Source organism: Lutra lutra, chromosome 1, assembly GCF_902655055.1.
Source record: "Lutra lutra chromosome 1, mLutLut1.2, whole genome shotgun sequence".
In the NCBI taxonomy this organism is placed as follows: domain Eukaryota; kingdom Metazoa; phylum Chordata; class Mammalia; order Carnivora; family Mustelidae; genus Lutra; species Lutra lutra.
Genome location: NC_062278.1, coordinates 213,244,791 through 213,265,195, shown reverse-complemented (window position 1 = coordinate 213,265,195; position 20,405 = coordinate 213,244,791). Strand labels below are relative to the sequence as shown.

At 41.9% G+C, this 20,405-nt stretch overlaps 1 protein-coding gene and 1 pseudogene across 1 annotated transcript in view; both read left to right on the top strand.

Moving 5' to 3' along the window:
• The window catches only part of LOC125083438 (adhesion G protein-coupled receptor E2-like), a 49,689-nt gene extending 48,152 nt beyond the window's left edge, over window positions 1-1,537 (top strand). Inside the window, exon 18 of the mRNA XM_047700019.1 lies at window positions 1,011-1,537. Within this exon, the coding sequence (XP_047555975.1) occupies window positions 1,011-1,019 (9 nt within the window). The 3' untranslated portion in view covers window positions 1,020-1,537. The remainder of the gene's footprint in view (window positions 1-1,010) is intronic.
• A 9,090-nt stretch (window positions 1,538-10,627) lies between these two features.
• LOC125107496 (adhesion G protein-coupled receptor E2-like) lies at window positions 10,628-18,133 on the top strand (annotated as a pseudogene).
• Window positions 18,134-20,405: the final 2,272 nt, after the last annotated feature.

Sequence of the window (20,405 nt, the reverse complement as noted above, 5' to 3'; positions counted from 1 at the left end):
TAAAATGCAAGTCATCTGATCAGCTGTTTCTACTGTTGATGAGCAAATGACCAAGCAAATCCATTCCTTAGTGTAGTTGTATTTTCTCCTGTCTTGTAAAATTTGGTTCCTCTGGTGTTTAAAGATATAGGAGTATCTCTTACTCATCCTGGCATGTCTTCTCTGGTTTCCTGAAGACTTGTTCAAGAAAAACACAATAGTTCCTCTTACATTCAGTTCTGAGTAATTTCACATAGCATCATTTTTATAAACTTATTGTGTAGAGATAAGCATGTGAAGTTGTCTAATTCAAACACCAGAAATCACACTAAGCTTTCTATAGACCCAGGAACAAATAACTCATATTGAGAATGGAAAGGATAAGGGGGGAAAAAAGGAGAATTAGTTTTTTTCCTTTACATTTTAGGTAATGACAACATTTAACATTTCTAATCTTGTGTTAATTTCCCACCTACCCTCTTTCATTTCTCTACACATAAAGCAGCATTTCACAAACCTTGAAGCAGAGGGATCAGGACATACATCTTGAAAGAGACAGATCATTTTTTTTCTTTAGCACATTTCATTGTTCTTATCTTCTGTAACTTGGGGGTTAAGATTTGTAGGGAGACAGAACTTCTGGGGAAGATCAGGGTCTCACCAAATGTGATATAGTATGGCCTTTTGATCTTCCTCTGACATATTCACTTGGCAAGGAAATTTTTTGATTGAAGGCTTCATTAAATTTCTTATTTATTTTTTCAGAGGAAACTTTAAAAAATTTATTTATTTAGAGGGAGAGAGTGAACATGAGTGGGAGGGGCAGAGGGAGAGGGAGAGAGAATCTCAAGCAGACTCTGCAATTAGCAGGAAGCCCGACGTTGGGCTCATTTGTACAAACCTCCTTGTGACCTGAGCTGAAACCAAGGGTCAGACCTGTAACTGACTGAACCACCCAGATGTCCCAAAGGAATCTTTAGAATTATCCTTGTGTAGTCTTTTATAACATTTCTAAATATTATTTTTTCTAGGTTAATTAAAAAATGTCTTGAGTTATATCCACTTATCCCATGGAAAATTGCAACTGTTATTCTCTGAGCCACTGAGAGGATAAACAAGGCTTTGTTGTCTGTGTTTCAAGAAATTCACGATGTTAACAATGTGAAAGAAGTCAACAATGTTTGAGATCAAGATCTGCATAATCTGGAATTTTTCTATGTCTTTCTTTGTGATCAGAAAACTTTCAACATATAAAGGGCCATATGTGGCCCAATTTCTTGGTCACTTTGGGTTATATCCTTTTCTGAAACCTCTCCTTCCTACAAAGACTTTTCCAGATATTGAACATCTAAGTGCTGGAATACTTATCTCAAAAACATCCATAGGAATGGAAAATTTCATACCATAGTATGGATTTTGAAATTTCTTGTTTTGTGTTTAATTAATCACTCATTCAAAGATATTGATTTCTCGCTTGGTCTAAGGCAGAGACCAAAAGAGACTCAGGTTTTGCCTTCATGGAGATTTCAGGGGGGAAATAAAGTGATTTTTGCAGCTAGAGTTGACTCCCAGGTGGAAAGATTCCTATAAATCAGAATTCTATTACTGGACAATTGAAGTATAATCCATTTCACAGACACCATCTAGTTTCATCCTTACATGATGATACAGATAGTTTGAAAACTCAGATCATGATATGTATGTTTTAGTCTTTGTGGGCCAGTGTATTAGGGTTGTCCAGAGAAATAGAACCAACAGGACACACACACACACACACACACACACACACACACACACAACTTTTATGAAGTGATTTACAATGAGGTATGGACTCACATGATTATGGAGCTAACTCCCACAGTCTGCTGTCTGCAAGCTGGAGACACAGAAAGATGTTGGTGTAGGATGAAGTTCTGGGAGGACAAAAGCTGATGGTGTAGTTCCATTCTGGGTCTGAAGGCCTGAAAACCAGGTATGATGATTATCAAAGATGGATGTTCCAGTGAAACCATTAGGCTGAATTAACTCCACCTTCTTGCACTTTTTTATTTTATTCAGGCCCTCAAGGGAATGGATGATACCCATCCACATTGGAGAGGGCCTTCTGTTTTACCCAGTACAATTCAAATTCTTATCCCTTCTGGAAACACCCTCACAGATTCACCCAGAATTCATTTTTAACCAGCGTATCTTGCATCCTGTGGCCCTATCAAGTTGACACACAAAATTGACCACCATGGATAGACTCTAGAGCAACAATTTAATTCTGCCATTGTAGCATGAAATTCTATTTAATGAACGATCATGACTGTGTTTTAGAAAAATTAATTAATTAAAAAAATTGACATATAGTGTATTATTTGCCCCAGGGGCATAGGTCTGTGAGTCATCAAGCTTACATATTTCACAGCACTCGCTATAGCACTGCCCTCCTCAATGTCCATAACCCAGCACCGTATCTCTCCCCACCACCACCCAGCAGTCCTCGCTTTGTTTTGTGAGATTAAGAGTCTCTTATGGTTTGTTTCCCTCCTGAACCCATCTTGTTTCATTTTTCCTCTCCCTATCCCCATGAACCCCTGCTCTGCCTCTCAAATTCCTCATATCAGAGAGATCATATGATAGTTGTCTTTCTCTGATTGACTTATTTAGCTCAGCATAATGCCCCCTAGTTCCATGCGTGTCATTGCAAATGGTAAGATTTCATTTCTTTCGATGGCTGCATAGCATTCCATCATATATATCCACCAAATCTTCTTTATCCATTCATCTGTTGATGGAAATGTAGGTTCTTCCCATAGTTTGGCTATTGTGGACATTGCTGCTCTATTTGGGTGCATTTGCCCCTTCAGATCACTACAATTGTATTTTTAGGATAAATGCCTAATAGTGTGATTGCTGGGTTATAAAGTAGCTCTGTTTTCAACTTTTTTAGGAGCCTCCATACTGTTTTCCAGAGTGGCTGCATCAGCTTGCATTCCCACCAATGGTGTGGGAGCATTTCCCATTCTCCACATCCTCCCCAACATCTGTCATTTCCTGACTTGTTCATTTTAGCCATTCTTACTGGTGTGAGGTGGTATCTCATTGTGGGTTTGATTTGTATTTCCCTGATGCTAACTGATATTGAGCATTTTTTCATGTGTCTGTTGGCCACCTGGATGTCTTCTTTGCAGAAATGTCTGTTCATCCTCTTACACTGTTGGTGGGAATGCAAATTGGTGCAGCCACTTTGGAAAGCAGTGTGAAGATTCCTTAAGAAATTAAAAATAGAGCTTCCCTATGACCCTGCCATTGCACTACTGGGTATTTACCCCAAAGATACAGATGGAGTGAAAAGAAGGGCCATCTGTACCCCAATGTTTATAACAACAATGGCCACGGTAGCCAAACTGTGGAAAGAACCAAGATGCCCTTCAACGGATGAATGGATAAGGAAGATGTGGTCCATATACACTATGGAGTATTATGCCTCCATCAGAAAGGATGAATACCCAACTTTTGTAGCAACATGGACGGGACTGGAAGAGATTATGCTGAGTGAAATAAGTCAAGCAGAGAGAGTCAATCACCATATGGTTTTGCTTATTTGTGGAGCATAAGAAATAACACAGAGGACATAGGGAGATGGAGAGGAGAAGGGAGTTGAGGGAAATTGGAAGGGGAGATGAACCATGAGAGACTATGGACTCTGAAAAACAATCTGAAGGGTTTAAAGAGGTGGGGGGTTGGGAGGTTCAGGGAACCAGGTGGTGGGTATTGTAGAGGACACGGATTGCATGGAGCACTGGGTGTGGTACATCTTCCTTATCCATTCATCCGTTGAAGGGCATCTTGGTTCTTTCCACAGTTTGGCGACCGTGGCCATTGCTGCTAGGAACATTGGGGTACAGATGGCCCTTCTTTTCACTCCATCTGTATCTTTGGGGTAAATACCCAGTAGTAGAATTGCAGGGTCATAGGGAAGTTCTATTTTTAATTTCTTGAGGAATCTCCACACTGTTCTCCAAAGAGGCTGCACCAACTTGCATTCCCACCAACAGTGCAAGAGAGTTCCCCTTTCTCCACAATCTCTCCAACACATGTTGTTTCCTGTCTTGCTAATTTTGGCCATTCTAACTGGTGTAAGGTGATATCTCAATGTGGTTTTAATGTGAATCTCCCTGATGGCTAGTGATGATGAACATTTTTTTCATGTGTCTGATAGCCATTTGTATGTCTTCATTGGAGAAGTGTCTGTTCATATCTTCTGCCCATTTTTTGATATGATTCTCTGTTTTGTGTGTGTTGAGTTTGAGGAGTTCTTTATAGATCCTGGATATCAATCTTTTGTCTGTACTGTCATTTGCAAATATCTTCCCCCATTCTGTGGGTTGCCTCTTTGTTTTTTTGACCATTTCCTTTGCTGTGCAGAAGTTTTTGATCTTGATGAAGTCCCAGAAGTTCATCTTTGCTTTTGTTTCCTTTGCCTTTGGAGACATATCTTTAAAGAAGTTGCTGTGGCTGATATCGAAGAGGTTACTGCCTATGTTCTCCTCTAGGATTCTGATGGATTCCTGTCTCACGTTGAGGTCTTTTATCCATTTTGAGTTTATCTTTGTGTATGGTGTAAGAGAATGGTCGAGTTTCATTCTTCTACATATAGCTGCCCAGTTTTCCCAGCACCATTTATTGAAGAGACTGTCTTTTTTCCACTGTATATTTTTTCCTGTTTTGTCGAAGATTATTTGACCATAAAATTGAGGGTCCATATCTGGGCTCTCTACTCTGTTCCACTGGTCTATGTGTCTGTTTTTATGCCAGTACCACGCTGTCTTGGTGATCACAGCTTTGTAGTAAAGCTTGAAATCAGGTAATGTGATGCCCCCAGTTTTATTTTTGTTTTTCAACATTTCCTTAGCGATAATGGGTCTCTTCTGGTTCCATACAGATTTTTGGATTATTTGCTCCAGCTCTTTGAAGAATACCAGTGGAATTTTGATTGGAATGGCATTAAAAGTATAGATTGCTCTAGGCTGTATAGACATTTTAACAATGTTTATTCTTCCAATCCAAGAGCATGGAATAGTCTTCCATGGCTTAAGCTTTATTTGCTGTTCTTTCTGTGGTTCAAGGAGTCCTTCTGACTCCATACCTTTCAGTGCCCCTTTCTGTTGTTATCCAGATTCATATTTCCATCTGGGGAGATCTTTAGCAATCCCATGATATGTTGTAAAGGTACAGAGGCTTGAGGATGGTGGAGGGGCCTGTCCAAGATTGTATGGGCATCTGGAGTCCTCAGTCCTGGGAGCAGCAAAGAAGCCATTTTTCAAGGAAATACAGGAAAGAGGAAGAGTGAACAGGGCAGTGCTGGAGTTGTTTCTGGGGCATGCAGAGGGAGAAGTTCTGTCTTTGTAACTAGAGGACTTGAGTGATCTCTCTCTCTTTCCCTCCATCCTTCCTCTCTTTCTCTCTCTCTTACTTACTCTTTCTCTCTCTCTCTCCCCTCGCCCCTTCTGTCCACATCCAGAGGAAAGTCATAAGAGGACACAGGTAGCAGGCAGCCAACTATAAGCCAAGTGAGATCTCTCAGCTGAAACCAACCCTGCAAGCACCTTGACCTGGGAATCCAGTCTCCAGGAACAATTTGAGAAGGCAATTTTCATGGTTTAACCCAACTCATTAATACTATATTATTATGGTAGCACTTGCTGATTAATATATATGGAAATGGAGAAAATGAAGAAAATGTAAAAAATGTAAAGAAAAATCATAATTCTACCACAGAGACTCGTGAAATATTTGGAGGTATGCTTAAATATAATGAATAAATATAAATGAAATATTTGGAGGTATGTTATCTTTTAAAACATATCAGGAATATTTTCTCATCAATGAACATGAATCTCAGACTGGGTTGAGTATTGCTGAAAAGTAAAAACAACTTGGTTCTAGAACTGCCAGGGTTTAGGGATGTTGGCGTTGCATGAGGGAGAACTTTGTGGTGATGGGATCTTTATCTACTTTATTGCAGTGACAGTTACAGGAATCTACACATGTAATAAGATGTCAAAGAGGTATACATGCACATTGTGTTGATGTCAGTTTCTTGGTTTACATATTTGACTATTGTTACATAAAAATACGTATATACATGAAATGCATCTTTTGCAGGAAACCAGGGGAAGGGTTTCTAGGAATTGTTTTTGAAACTTCCTGTCAATCTATGTTTATTATAAAATAAAATCTTAAAAGAGGAAGTCTGTGAATAGATAATCATTAGATAAAAAACGATCTGTTCACTCTGAACCACAGACCTCACAGGGGCCAAAACACCACTGAAATTGCTCTTCATGTTTGGAGGTCTTCCTACATAAAAAAGAAAGAAAAAACAGCAAGGAGGCTTTCAGGAGGAATACTAGTAATGCTAAGGAAATACTAAAAAAGAGAAGTGTGAGTTTCTGAGATGTTCATGATGGGGAAAACAGGGGAAAGAAACATCCAGACCAGCAGGTTACTACACAGCTCATCTAAGTTCATCCAATGATGAAGTATATTTTAAGTCAGACTTAAAGCGCAAAGTCTTTTAGTATACCCAGACCAAGACCAGATGGCATTCTCCATGGCTGGGCTCACTGGTGTCTGCACTATGAGGAACAGGCATCTATGGTTGCTTCCAGGTTGGCAGAATTATAACAATGGTGATAGAGCAACCAAAGCTACCTGGGAACTCTATCCCTTTTGAGAATTGCTCTGTTCTTTGCTTTATTTCTGATTTTTTGCTCTATTTCTGGTTTTCCCACTGTCTCTGTAAGGGAGAGAAAGAAGAGATTTTAAGAATGGTATTAACTCAGTTCTATCAAGTTCTCAAAGAAAAAGTAGGCGGAACTTATTTCTAGGGCAACTGTGGGGACTTGTCAGGGCTTTCTAATTTTTTTGGCCTATATGTGACCTAGTTCTCCAGAGAAACTGAACCAAGTTTGGTATATGTACATATATGTATAGAGATTATATATGTATCTCTCTCTCTCTCTCTCTCTCTCTCTGTGTGTGTGTGTATTATGTATGTGTGTACAGACAGATAAGAAAAATGTGTTAGTTTAAGAAATTGGTTTAGCATAAGTGACTCTTAATCTCACAAAACAAACTGAGGGTTGATGGGGGAGGGGGATTGGGAGGGGGGTGGGATTATGGACACTGGGGAGGGTATGTGCTATGGTGAGTGCTGTGAAGTGTGTAAACCTGGCGATTCACAGACCTGTACCCCTGGGGATAAAAATATATTATATGTTTATAAAAAATAAAATAAAATAAAGAAATTGGTTTAGGAGATTGTTGAAGTTCGGAAGTCCAAAATCTGTAGGGCATTCTGGAACCCCAGGGATGTTTCCAGGGACATTGATGTTGATCTCAAGTCTGACCTCTGTCTGGAAGCAGAATTCTCTTTCTTAGAGGAGGTCAGTCTTTTTTCCTCCTGAGGTCTTCAACTAATTATTTGAGGCCCATCCAGAATATCTGCTTTACTCAGAATCTATTGATTTCACTGTTAATCTCATTTAAAGAACCACCTTCACAGCAGCATCATGCCTCCCATGAGTGGAATGACAGACTTTAACAGGTGATCAGATGCTTGCCTGTAGGACAGATTCCTTCACACCTGCAGTGGTTTCCATACCATGAAGCCTGTATGGTGACCCATCACTCATGACCAGACTGTGAGATAAAGGGAAAGGCTGTGCGCTTGGTGCACCATTGGACAGCCAGGATGTCACTTTGAAGGAACTACAGAAGCCATGGGTGTTGCACCTGGAGAGGCCACTTAACCAGGAGATGGTGGCCTGAACTGCCAATGCCATTGTTCACACCCCTCACCTGTCATTAGCTTCTCCTCTCATGATTCCAACGCTCCCTGCCCGGCCAATACCACCATGAGGTTGGACTCAGACTTGGGGCTGGCTGACTCCCAAATCCATGTTCTTCTTGTGTGCTCCAAAACATGTGGGTTCAACAGGAGGGAGTGATCCTGGAAAGAATTCCTCCAGGCAGATTTTGCCATTGCCAGAGAGCAAAGACCTGGCTATGGGCATAGCACACCAATCTGTAGACCTTGTGCTTCAAGACTTACACCCTCTGGGTCACCTGTGTGGCTCAGTTGGTTAAGCATCTGCCTTTAGTATGGTCATGATCCTTGGGTCCTGGGATCCAGTCCCCAGTCAGGGTCCTTGCTCAGTGAGGAGTCTGCTTCTCCTTTTCTCTCTGCCTCTTCCCCTCTCCCCACCTTGTGCTCTTTCTTCTCTGTCTCAAATAAATACATATTTCTTCAAAAAAATATTTACCCCTCCATAAGGAGAAGCTGGAATTTCTAAGTTATGCCCCTGACATCACCTGTGTATATTCTGTCCCCTTACCTGTAGCACTGAAGCTCCATGTTGGTATCTGTTAGTGACTGACTCAGGGAGTTTGGGGAGAGGGAGGGAAGAGGACTGGTCTTCAAATCTTCATAAATTACTAGAGCTTTGGGAGAGCCATGGGCTGCAGCATCAGAGCCACCTTCCAGGATGCAATGGCCATGAGGACAAGGGTTGAAACTGGAGCTCCATCTCATCTCTTTGTCATCTCTCTGTTTTTTTCTGCCCCAGGACTCTTGATGCTGCTGCTGTTACCATTGGGAGCTGCAGCCCAGAAGACTAGTGGTGACTCTGCACAGCCAACCCCACTGGTAACACAAGCTGGGGAGTGCATGCTGGAGCCTGGGTTCTTCCACCAACAAGGGTGGAAAGGGAAGTATATTCTTCAAGTGAGGTTCTGATCTTCAGGTGATTAAAAAAAACCCACTTCCAACTCCCCAAATGTTTAGAGTTTTCTGTTTTTCCTCTTTCAATGGCAGCCATCCCTCTTCTTCCTTCACCTCCTCTCCTTTGCTCCTAGACACACAACTGGTAGCTGGCTCCCTCCATTTCTTGAGCATTCTGACTGTCTTTGTCCCCACAGCCTCTGCCTCCCCAGATGGTGCCCTCCAAAATCCACATGTGTCAATGTCACTCCCTGTAGCTGTTTCCCAGGATTCAGTTCTTTGTTTGGGGACATCTTTGCCAGCTTGTTGGAGACTTGTGATGGTACAGGGGCTTGGGGTGGTGGAGGGGCATGGAGATGGTGGAGGGAGGTGATGGGATGTCTTCTCTATGGCTCAGTTTGCTTGTCTGTAGATTGGGGATAATCACTGTACCTACCCTACATTGTTGGAATGAGATTTAAAATTTTTGTGTGTAGGGGCACCTGGGTGGCTCAGGGGGTTAAGGCCTCTGCCTTCAGCTCAGGTCATGATCTCAGGGTCCTGGGATTGAGCCCCACATAAGGCTCGCTGCTCGTCAGGGAGCCTGTTTCCTCCTCTCTCTCTCTGCCTACTTGTGATCTTTATCTGTCAAATAAATAAATAAATAAAATCTTAAATTTTTTTTTGTGTGTAAAGAATAAATAAAGACTAGTATAGAGCAGATCATCAAAAACAAGCTATTATCACGGTCACTTCCATTATTACTATGATTAGTCTCATAGCATAAGGAAAGGGGAGAGTAGTGGAAGCAACAGGAGGGAAGAAACACCCAGGCCCTTGAATCTCAGCCCCCCCTCTTAGTGTGAGCTCACCCAGAATATTTATTCTTAATACATTTGAAAAGATAAGAAAAAAATACCCTAAAATTTCCCAGTAGTCTGTGTAATGGACTTATGACTGATTTTCTTTGTTTTCTTTTTTTTTTAAATTTTTAATATTTTATTTTTTTGGTTTTCTTTTTTTCCCCATTTTTTATTTGTCTTCTAAGTATCCATGTGTCATTTGATATTTAGGGGAGGGGGAAAATAAATCTTATTAAGAAAAAAAAGGCAGTGTCGTGACTCTCATCCTGCCCCTCCATGCTTGAGAGGTGTCCCAAATGGATCCCCGTGCATTTGTGTGTGTCTTATGGAGACTTGTGGCTGGGTGAGCATGGTGAGGAGACATGGTTGGTATGACTGGATCTCAGTTCCTTTCTGGGACCACACATGTCAGGCTGAGAATTTCTCATCATCATGTCTTCCCCTCCCACACACCTCATTCCCACCTGTCCCCCACTCCACTCCACCCCACCTAATGGCCTTGAAGACAAGTGTCCAGCCACTGCCACCATCTGAGAAAAGAGGAGGGCAGTCCTACTATCCATATAGGAGTGAACATGAATGCGTCCAGTGTGCATCTTCTCACATCTTGTCATGTTCTGGTGCTCACACCCACATCCTGAGCCTATGGCCTTAGAAGGGATGTCCATGAGTTTGAGGGGTGGGAGACAAACCATAAGTGGGAGTTGGGGGAAATTGGAAGGGGAGGTGAACAATGAGAGACTATGGACTTTGAAAAACAATCTGAAGGGTTTGAAGAGATGGGGGGGTGGGAGGTTCGGGGAACCAGGTGGTGGGTATTAGAGAGGGCACGGATTGCATGGAGCACTGGGTGTGGTACAAAAACAATGAATACTGTTATGCTGAAAATAAATAAAAAAAAGATTAAAAAAAAAAGAAAAATGTTATCATAAAGTTGTATCTTGACAGGCTAGGTGACTGGTACATGGCGTGTGTGTGTGTGTGTGTGTGTGTCCTTGGTGTGAAGTACTAAGGAATCTGAGAGAAGGGCAGGATGGGTACAGTGAATGGAGGGGACACTGACCCTCTGGCTTTGTCCTTAGATGTGAATGAATGCACATCAGGGCAGAACCCATGCCACAGCTCCACCCACTGCCTCAACAACATTGGGGGCTATGCGTGCCACTGCCGCCCTGGCTGGAAGCTTGTTTCTGGGTCCCCAAATGGCCCAAACCACACCATCTGTGAAGGTACAGAGCTCAGACGCCACACCCTGGAAACCCACACTCAGAACATCTGATCCCATATTCAGTGGCACCCACACAAACCAAGCAGAATGAATCCTGGGTGCCTTGCTGTGCCAGGTGTTAATTCTTTTTAGGCTGGATGGGAAACGATGGAGGGGGGTTCCAGGGAAGGAGTGGGGGTGCCAAGGAGCAGGTACTTGGAGACCCCAGGCAGCAGCTAATTAGTACCTGGGACAAAGGTATTTCCATATTCACAACCTGCACATTCTCATAGGGCTAAGTGTCCGGCCTCCCCACACTTCCCATGACCCTTGTATCATCAGGATGTGGGGTCAGTAGGTATTATGACCTCCAGTCAAGGGGGATACTAACATAGGGAAAAGGGGAAGGGCATGGAGAGAAAGGGGTCTTGACTCCCATCTTTGTGTTCCCAGATGTGGATGAGTGCAGCTCCACGCAGCCTACGACGTGCCACAAGTCCACAGTCTGCATTAACACTGCATTAACACTGGCTCTTACAAGTGCTGCTGCCCCCAGGGCTGGGAACCCAGACCTGGATTCCAGAATAAACACCCCAACACCGCCTGTGAAGGTACCTGGTCTGACCTGACCCAAGACCCTGCCCCTGACACACACGGACACTCTCATGCCTAATGAACTGCTGCTCTATCCCTTGCAGAGATGTCCTTCCCCACCTGGACCCAGCCCCCTGACATCAAGAGCCAGGTGAGTGGCCCCAGCAGGGACAGGAGGCAGGAATCACACAGCGTGCATGATCCACCTCAAGCTCCTCCACCCACACTTTAGACTCTCTGACCTGTCTCATCTCTATCCTAGAGACTCTCTTGTTTCTTTGAAAGAGTTCAAGATCTGGGGAGAGACTTCAAGCCAGCCTTGGCTCAGGACACCATCCAGGTAAGGGCACATCCCAGGAGAGGCAACCTGGAGGCATCCCATAGAGGCCTGGGAGGAAGCAGCCCCAGCACAAGGGCTTCCTATTTGAGGCTCCATCTCTTCCAGGGTGAGTAGGAACAGCAGACACACAGGTATTTGTACTTACTGTTAGACACACCCTGCACCCAGAAATGACTTTTCTTCTTACTGTTTCTGGACATTGGGCTAATGTCACTCTTGGCATTTGTGAACAGGGTTGGCTTCTGTGTGGGTGAATTCCAGGGGCAAAGACCCAGGGAATGTGATCGAGTACCACCTTCATCTACCAATGAGTATCCAGGGTCTGTTGTCTGGGGCGGAGTGGGAAGGGTCTTCATGCTCACTAGCTCTGTGTCCCCATTCCCCCAGGACCTTATACAGAAGGTGGATGAGCTGCTCCAGACCCCTGAAGACCTAGAGGCTCTGCCCCGCTCAGAGCAGCACTGTGTGGCCACGAACCTGCTCGGTGGCCTGGGGGATGTCCTGAGAAAGCTGAGCCAGGCTCTGACCAGTGGAACATTGACCTTCAATGCATCTGCAGGCACAGGTAAGTACTGGGGTCTGCCCCAGGCTCTGCTCTGCCTGTTCCCGCCACCTTTGTCCCTCAGCCTCACTGGAATGTGTGACCATGCTTGTATCTCAGTGTTATAAACCTTTGTCTCTATTGTCATAAGTCAATTAAGAGTTTAAAAATAAATGAATAAAACTCTAAATCATGCACTTTTAAAATAAATTATCAGCAGATGATATAATTATAATGAAGAATTTAAGATAACAAAATAGAAACATCTTCAAAAGGTGACAATTTGTTAAATTTTGAAGAATATAAATTTAGTATTATTTGATAGTTAAGTGTGATTTTTTTGTTGAGTTAAAATTCACATAACTAAAACTCACCATTTTAAACAAACTATGGACTCTGAAAAACAATCTGAGGGTTTTGAAGGGGCGGGGGGTGGGAGGTTGGGGGAACCAGGTGGTGGGTATTGGAGAGGGCACAGATTGCATAGAGCACTGGGTATGGTGCAAAAACAATGAATACTGTTACGCTGAAAATAAAAAAAAAATTCTTGACCTTTAGTACACTCACAAAGTTGTACAACCATCACCTCCATTTCTAAAATATTTTCATCACCCCAAAAGTAAATAGTGTACCCACTTAGCAGTCCCCTCTCATCTCTCTCCCAGACCCTGGCAGTCACCAGTCTGTTTTTTGTGTCTGTGGATTTCCCTATCCTGAACATTTCATAGCAATAGAATCACGCAATAGGTGGTCTTATAGTCTGGTTTCTTTCACACAGCATCATGTTTTCAAGGGGGATCCCTGTTGTAGCCCGTGGCAGTAATTCTTTCCTTTTAAGGGTCGAATAATATTCCATTATTGTGGCTACAGCACCTTTTGTGTATCCATTCAGCTTTTGACTATTTTGAATAGTGTTTCTATAATATTGGTGGACAAGTTTTTGTTCGAATAACAGTTCTCAGCTCTTTGCATACCCACACAGGAGTGGAATTTCTGAATGATGAGGTGACTCTCTGTTCAACTTTTTGAGGAATGACCAAACTCTTTCTCCAAAATGGAGGCATCATTTTACATCCCCACAAGCAACACACAAGTGTTCCCATATCCACATTCTCAACAATACCTGGTATTTACATTTTGTTTCCTTATACTCCTTCTAGTGTATGTCAGGTGATATCTCATTATGGTTTGATTTGCATTTCCCAAATGACTAATGATATTTAACATCTTGTCATGTGATTCTTGAATATTCGTGTATATGTATTTTTTTAAGAAACATCTATTCAAGCCCTTTGCCTATATTTTTAAAATAATTTTTTATTTTTTTAATTTCTTTTCAGTGTACCAGAATTCATTGTTTATGCACCACACTCAGTGCTCCATGCAATACGTGCCCTCCATAATACTCACACCAGGCTTTTTTTAAATTCATTGTTTTTTAAATTTTTTTTTTAAATTCATTGTTTGGCTTTTGGTTGTTGAGCTGTAAGAGTTCTTTAGGTATTCTATAGTAGACTGTATGAGACATGGGATTTGCTAAGTTTTTCTCACATTCCATACATCGTCTTAGCACTTTCTCCATGGTCTTTTCACTCTAATGAACAGATGCTTCTGTTTTGATAAAATCACTTTTCTCTACCTTTTTCTTTTGTTGAGTGTACATTTGGTGTCTTCTTTAAGAATCCATTGCCAAATCCAAGGCCATGAAGATTACACCTGTGTTTCCTCCTAATTGTTCTAATTTTAGCTCATAAATGTAGGACTTTAACCAATTTTGAGTTAATGTTTGTTTGTAGTGTGAGGTGCAGTTCCTTCTACTGCAAGTGGAGATCTAAACATGCTAACACCATTTGCTAAAGAGATTTTTCTTTTTCCAATGAAGGGTCTTGGCATCCCTTGCAGGCAATCAATTGGTCACAGATGCATGAGTTCACTTCTGGACTTTCAATTTTATTTTATTTGTCTGTATGTCAGTGGTTATGTCAGTACCCTACTGTTCTGATTACCATTGGTTAATAGTCAGTTTTGAAATCAGGAGGTGTAAGTACTCCAATTTTGTTTTTCATTTTCAAGAGTGTTTTTGGTATTTGGGCTTTTTAAAATGCCCTGTGAATTTTAGGATGGATTTTTTCATTTCTAAAAAAAATGTTGGAATATTGATAGGGATTTCATTAAATCTGTATACCTCTTTGGGAAATATTACCATCTTAATAAAATTAAGCCTTTTAAACCATGAATGTAGAATGTTTTCCCAGTTACTCAGGGCCCTTAATTTATTCCAACATGTTTTTCTCTTTAGTTTTCTGTTACAAGTCTTGAACTTCCTCAAGTAAATTTATTCCTAATACTTTGTTGAAGATTTTTTTACATCTATGTTCATAAGAAATATTGGTCTATAGTTTTCTCCTAATAACTTTGTCTGTTTTTTTCTTTAAATTAAGGTGATGGTGGGTTCATAAGATTATTTAGGTAGTATTCCTTCATTTTCTATTTTTGGAAATTTTACACAGGATTGTTATTAATTCTTACTTTAAAGATTGGCAGAATTCACAAATAAAGCCATCTGGCTTAGGCTTTTCATTTTGGGGGATTTTTATCTGAGTCATTATCTTTGTCTGTGATAGGTCTGTTCAGCTTTATTTATTCTCAGTTACTTTTGTAGTATGTGTGTCTCCTGGAACTTGTCACTTTCATTTAGGTTATTCAATTTGTTTGTATACAAATGCTTATACTATTTTCTTATAATTCTTTGTAAATTCAATGGTGTGTGTGTGTGTGTGTGTGTGTGTGTGTGTGTAAAGACATATAAAAAGTAATGGTATATACCAACTACTACAGACAGAATTACTAACCTGACTCCCTTCTGTAATTCCTAGAACTTACACTCTTGTCCCTGGAGGTGTGGGAACAAGGAGATAGGAGTGTCACTTTGAGACAGAATCAGGCAAAGATGCTGCTGAACTGGGATGTCGTGCACAAATCTGGTGACTCAGGTAATAGCTGAGATGGGAGGAAGGTCAAAAGATGCCCAAGGATGTGACAAACAGGGAACTGAAGATTAAAGAGGAGTGGATAATGGAGCCACAGAGTCCATCTGAGGAGGAAGGGCCCCTGTTGGCACCCCAACGTATTGACATTTGCCTTGTCCTGCAGGTCCTTCTATGGTGGGTCTTGTCTCCACTCCGGGGATGGGCAGGTTGCTGGCTGAGGCTCCCGTGGTCCTGAAGTCTGAGAAATAGGCAGTTCTGCATGAGGCACTCCTCTGTCCTGCTCTCAGATGTCATCTCTGCCTTTATAAGCAAAAAGGACACGAGAACCTCAGCTCCCCCATCACCTTCATCTTCTCCTACCATGTGAGTGCTGGTGGCTTGGTGCTGTGGGTATGGAAGGAGCCTGGGTCCTGGGCACAGACTTATTGCCTAGCTCAGCCTTGATTGAGGTTCTGGGGGCTGTTTCATGGGTGCATCATTCCCCTGGGAAAGCACTTTGAAAGCCAGCTTTGGATAAACATTTCTGAGCACTAGAACCACCAGTTCCTACCTACACTCTGTTCCTACAGTCAGTGACCCCTGGGCCAACACAAAAGGTGTTCTGCATCTTCTGGGAGCACAGTCAGGATGGCTGTGGTCATTGGTCCACCAGAGGCTGCAGGATGGTGACCACTGGAGAAACCAGCACCACCTGCCAGTGCACCCATCTCAGCAGCTTTGCCGTTCTCATGGCCCACTACGATGCACAGGTGAGAGCCCGGAGAGGGGCTGCATTCCATGCCTATTGCTCTGTAACATATTTCCCCACATGTAGGGGCTTTAAAAAATAGAAATTTATATCTTGTGGTTTCTTCAGGGCAGAAGTTGGGCAGGGTATAGCTGAGTTGTGTGCTCAGGGTCTTCAAGCCTGAAATCAGCCAGAGCTGCATTCTCCTCTGAGGCTCAGGGTTCTCCTGGGAGCTTCCTGGTTGCTGGGAGGATTCAGTTCCTTGCAGTTATAAAACTGGGGTTTCACATTTATTTATTTAAATTTTTTCAATTTTAATTAAATTAGCCAAAATACAGTACATCATTAGTATTTGGTGTATTGTTCAGTGATACATTAGTTGTGTATAACGGCCAGTGCTCATCACATCACATGCCCTCCTTAATGCCCATCACCCACTTACCCTAACCCCCCACCCACCTCCCTTCCAACAGCCTTCAGTTTGTTTCCCAAAGTCAACGGTCTCTCATGGTTTGTCTTTCTAGCTAGCTGTGAGCAGGGGACCATGCTCAGCTCCTAGGGACTACTGCATTCCTCTTGCAGATCCTCACACAGTGTTTCAGCATTTCTATCCAGACACCAGCAGAAGGAGCTCCCACACTGTAAAGGCTCTCAAGCTTTAAATCTTTTTCTTCAGGAAGAGCCCAGAGCTTTTGAGGGTTCACTGATTTGACCAGACCCACCCAGGATAAAACCCCTCTCTTAGTAAACTGGACCTGGATTCCATCTGCAAAATCCTTTCACAGAAGCACAAATTGGCCTTTATCTGAAAATCTGGAAGAAGGTGTATGTATACCTTCTCTCACTGCCAAGTTAGAGTTCTGCTTACCACAGAGGACAGGAGTGCTCAGGGGTTATAGAATGTGAGATTTGGTGGTGGCAGAGGTCAGAGGGACAGGAAAGCCAGTGAGTACAGGTAGATTAGGAACCATGTTTTCCTGCTTCCCTGGCCGAGTGAACTGGTTACTGCCTCTGAATCATCAAAACCAAAATTTCACACAGGTGACCTCTAATGTAAAACAAACTCTTGTGAGTTCTGGGATTTGTCTTGAGTAAGGACACTTTTATTCCTTGATTCTTGCAGGATCTGAATTAATTAGGTCAGAATGCCATAGAATTATAACATTCTGAACCTGGGTAACATAACAAATTAACTTGGTTCCTCCATTCTTGATGTTGCTATGTCAACTAACTAACTAACTAACTAACTAACTAACTAAATTAGATAGATAGATAGATGATGGATAGATGGGTGATAAATAGATAGATGATAGATAGATAGATAGATAGTAATTATGCAAGAACAGGAAAATGTGACTGTGGGGTCCTCTTTGCTTGTCTTTGCTCGGTCCCAGGAGGAGTAGCCTGGGCTGGCTGTGATCACCTATGTGGGGCTGGGCCTCTCTCTGCTGTGCGTCCTCCTGGCAGCCCTCACCTTCCTGCTGTGCAAAGTCATCCAGAACACTAGCATCTCGATCCACCTGCAGCTCTCAATCTGCCTCTTCCTGGTCAACCTGCTCTTCCTCACCACCATCGACCAGACTGAGATTAAGGTACTGACACTGTCACAGAGCAGCCCCTGCCCTGCCCCAAGGGTTCTCAGTTCATGGAGCCATGTTGCAATGATACCTTAATAAAATGGCTTTGGGTCCTGGGGAGGAGGTTAAATGGCTAAGTAGTCTATTTCACATTGGCACAACTAGACAAGAAACTTTCCCTCTACAATTCCTTTATAACTCCCTTATATATATGAAAGTTCTCCCAAGTGGAAAGATATGGGAAGGGTCCTGGGGCCACTCTCCTCCCTGACAATCCCTCCTCGTGACACCTTTCTCCTGTCCTAGGTGCTCTGTGCCATCATCGCGGGTGCCCTACACTATCTCTACCTGGCCTCCTTCTCCTGGATGCTGCTGGAAGGTCTGCACCTCCTCCTCACTGCACGCAACCTGACAGTGGTCAACTACTCCAGTGTGAGCAGGTTCATGAAGTGGCTCATGTTCCCTGTGGGCTTTGGAGTCCCGGCTATAATTGTGGCCATTTCTGCAGCATCCAGGTCTCAACATTATGGAACACCCACCCGGTAAATGCAAATTCCCTACATGATCATGGCCACCACTAGAACCAGAGTAGTATGTATATACGTATGTATTACTTATTTATATATTTATTTTTTATTATGTTATTTTTTCCCTTGGAAAACCATTAAATTTAGTTATTATTCGAGGTTTGTTTAAGGATTTAAAATTTTTTTTATTCTTTTAAAATTTCTTTTCAATGTTCTAGAATTCATTGTTTATTTTATTATGTTATGTTAGTTACCATACAGTACTTCATTAGTTTTGATGTAGTAGTCCATGATTCATTATTTGCGTATAACACCCAGTGCTCATTGCAATACATGCCCTCCTTAATACCCATCACCAGGCTAACCCATCCACCTACCCCTCTCCACTCTGAAACTCTCAGTTTGTTTCTCGGAGTCTGTAGTCTCTCATGGCTCAACTCCTCCTTCTTTTTTACACTTTTCCTTTCCTTCCTCTAATGTCCTCCATGTTATTCCTTATGCTCCACAGGTTAAGTGAAACCATATGATAATTGACTCTCTGCTTGACTTATTTCACTCAGCATAATCTCCTCCAGTCCCATCCATGTTGATACAAAAGTTGGGTATTCATCCTTTCTGATGGTTGAGTAATATGTCATTGTGTATATGGACCACATCTTTTTTTAAAAATTTCCTTTCAATGTTCCAGAATTCATTATTTATGCACCATACACAGTGCTCCATGCAATACGTGCCCTCCATAATACCCACCACCAGGCTCACCCAAACTCCCACCCCTCTCCACCCAAAACCCTCAGTTTGTTTCTCAGAGTCCACAGTCTCTCATGGTTTGTCTCCCCTTCCAATTTCCCCCAACTCACTTCTCCTCTCTATCTCCCCATGTCCTCCATGTTATTCCTTATGCTCCACAAATAAGCAAAACCATACACATCTTCTTTATCCATTCATCTGCTGAAGGGTTTCTCAGCTCCTTCCACAGTTTGGCGATTATGACCATTGCTGCTATGAACATTGGTGTACACGTGCCCCTTCTTTTCACTACATCTGTATCTTTAGGGTAAATACCTAGTAGTGCAATTGCTTGGTCATAGGGTAGCTCTATTTTTAAGTTTGTGAGGAACCTCCACAATGTTTTCCAGAGTAGCTGCACCAACTTGCATTCCCACCAACAGTGTAAGAGGGTTCCCTTTCTCCAAAACTTCTCCAACATTTGTTGTTTTTTGCTTTGTCAATTTTTTAAGTGGCTGACTCTTGATTTCAGTTCAGGTCATTATTTGAGGGGTTGTGGGATCAAGCCCTGAATTGGGCGCTGAGCTCAGTGCACAGTCTGCTTGTCCCACTCCCTCTGCTCCTCCCCTCCTGCCCTAGCTTGTGTGCTTTCTCTGTCTCTCTCAAATCAATAAATAAAATCTTAAAAAAATTCATTCACAAAGTTAGTTTTGTGCAGAGGTGAAATCATTCTATTTGGACATCTAGGAATTTATGAGGGTACATATCTTTAATGAATTAATAACTAATTAATAACTTTTCTGACACCTGTTTTTTCCTGACACCTTTTATTTACCATTTTAAACATAGAGAGAATTTGGGAAAATGATACAATAAACACTTATGCTCTCCATCAAGAGTCAACAATTGTTAACATAGTGCCACATTAAAATGCTTTTCTCAATTTATTTCCACACATGGATACATTTCCTTGCTAAAACATATGATACTCAGTGGTAGACATCATGACACTTCATTCTTCAATCCTTCATCAATAAATATTGTGAATTCAAGGAATGTTCTCTATATAACTACAATACTATCACTATACCCAAGAAAATTAACAAAAATTTCATAATAACTTTCAATGTCTGATACATATTCAAATATCCTAATTGCCTCCAAAATGTCATGGATAGCTGTTTATTTGAACCAGAACTCTACTAAAATTGACACTGAATTTGTTTGTAATGTCACTTCCATTTCTTTTTTTTAAGTATTAACTAGAGTTGACTCAGAGGCTGAAAGATATCTATAATACATGTGTCTATAGATGGATAAATGAAATATAAACCATTCTACAGACACATCTTATTTCCTTCTCACATGATGATGCAGATAGTTTGAAAACTCAGATGATGACATGTATATTTTAGGCTTTGTGGGCCAGTATATTAGTCAGGGTTGTCCAGAGGAATAGAACCAACAGGACACACACACACACGTAAACACACACACACACACACACACACACACGTTTTTATGCAGGTATTTATAATGAGGTATTGGCTCACATGATTATGCAGCTAAGTTCCACAGT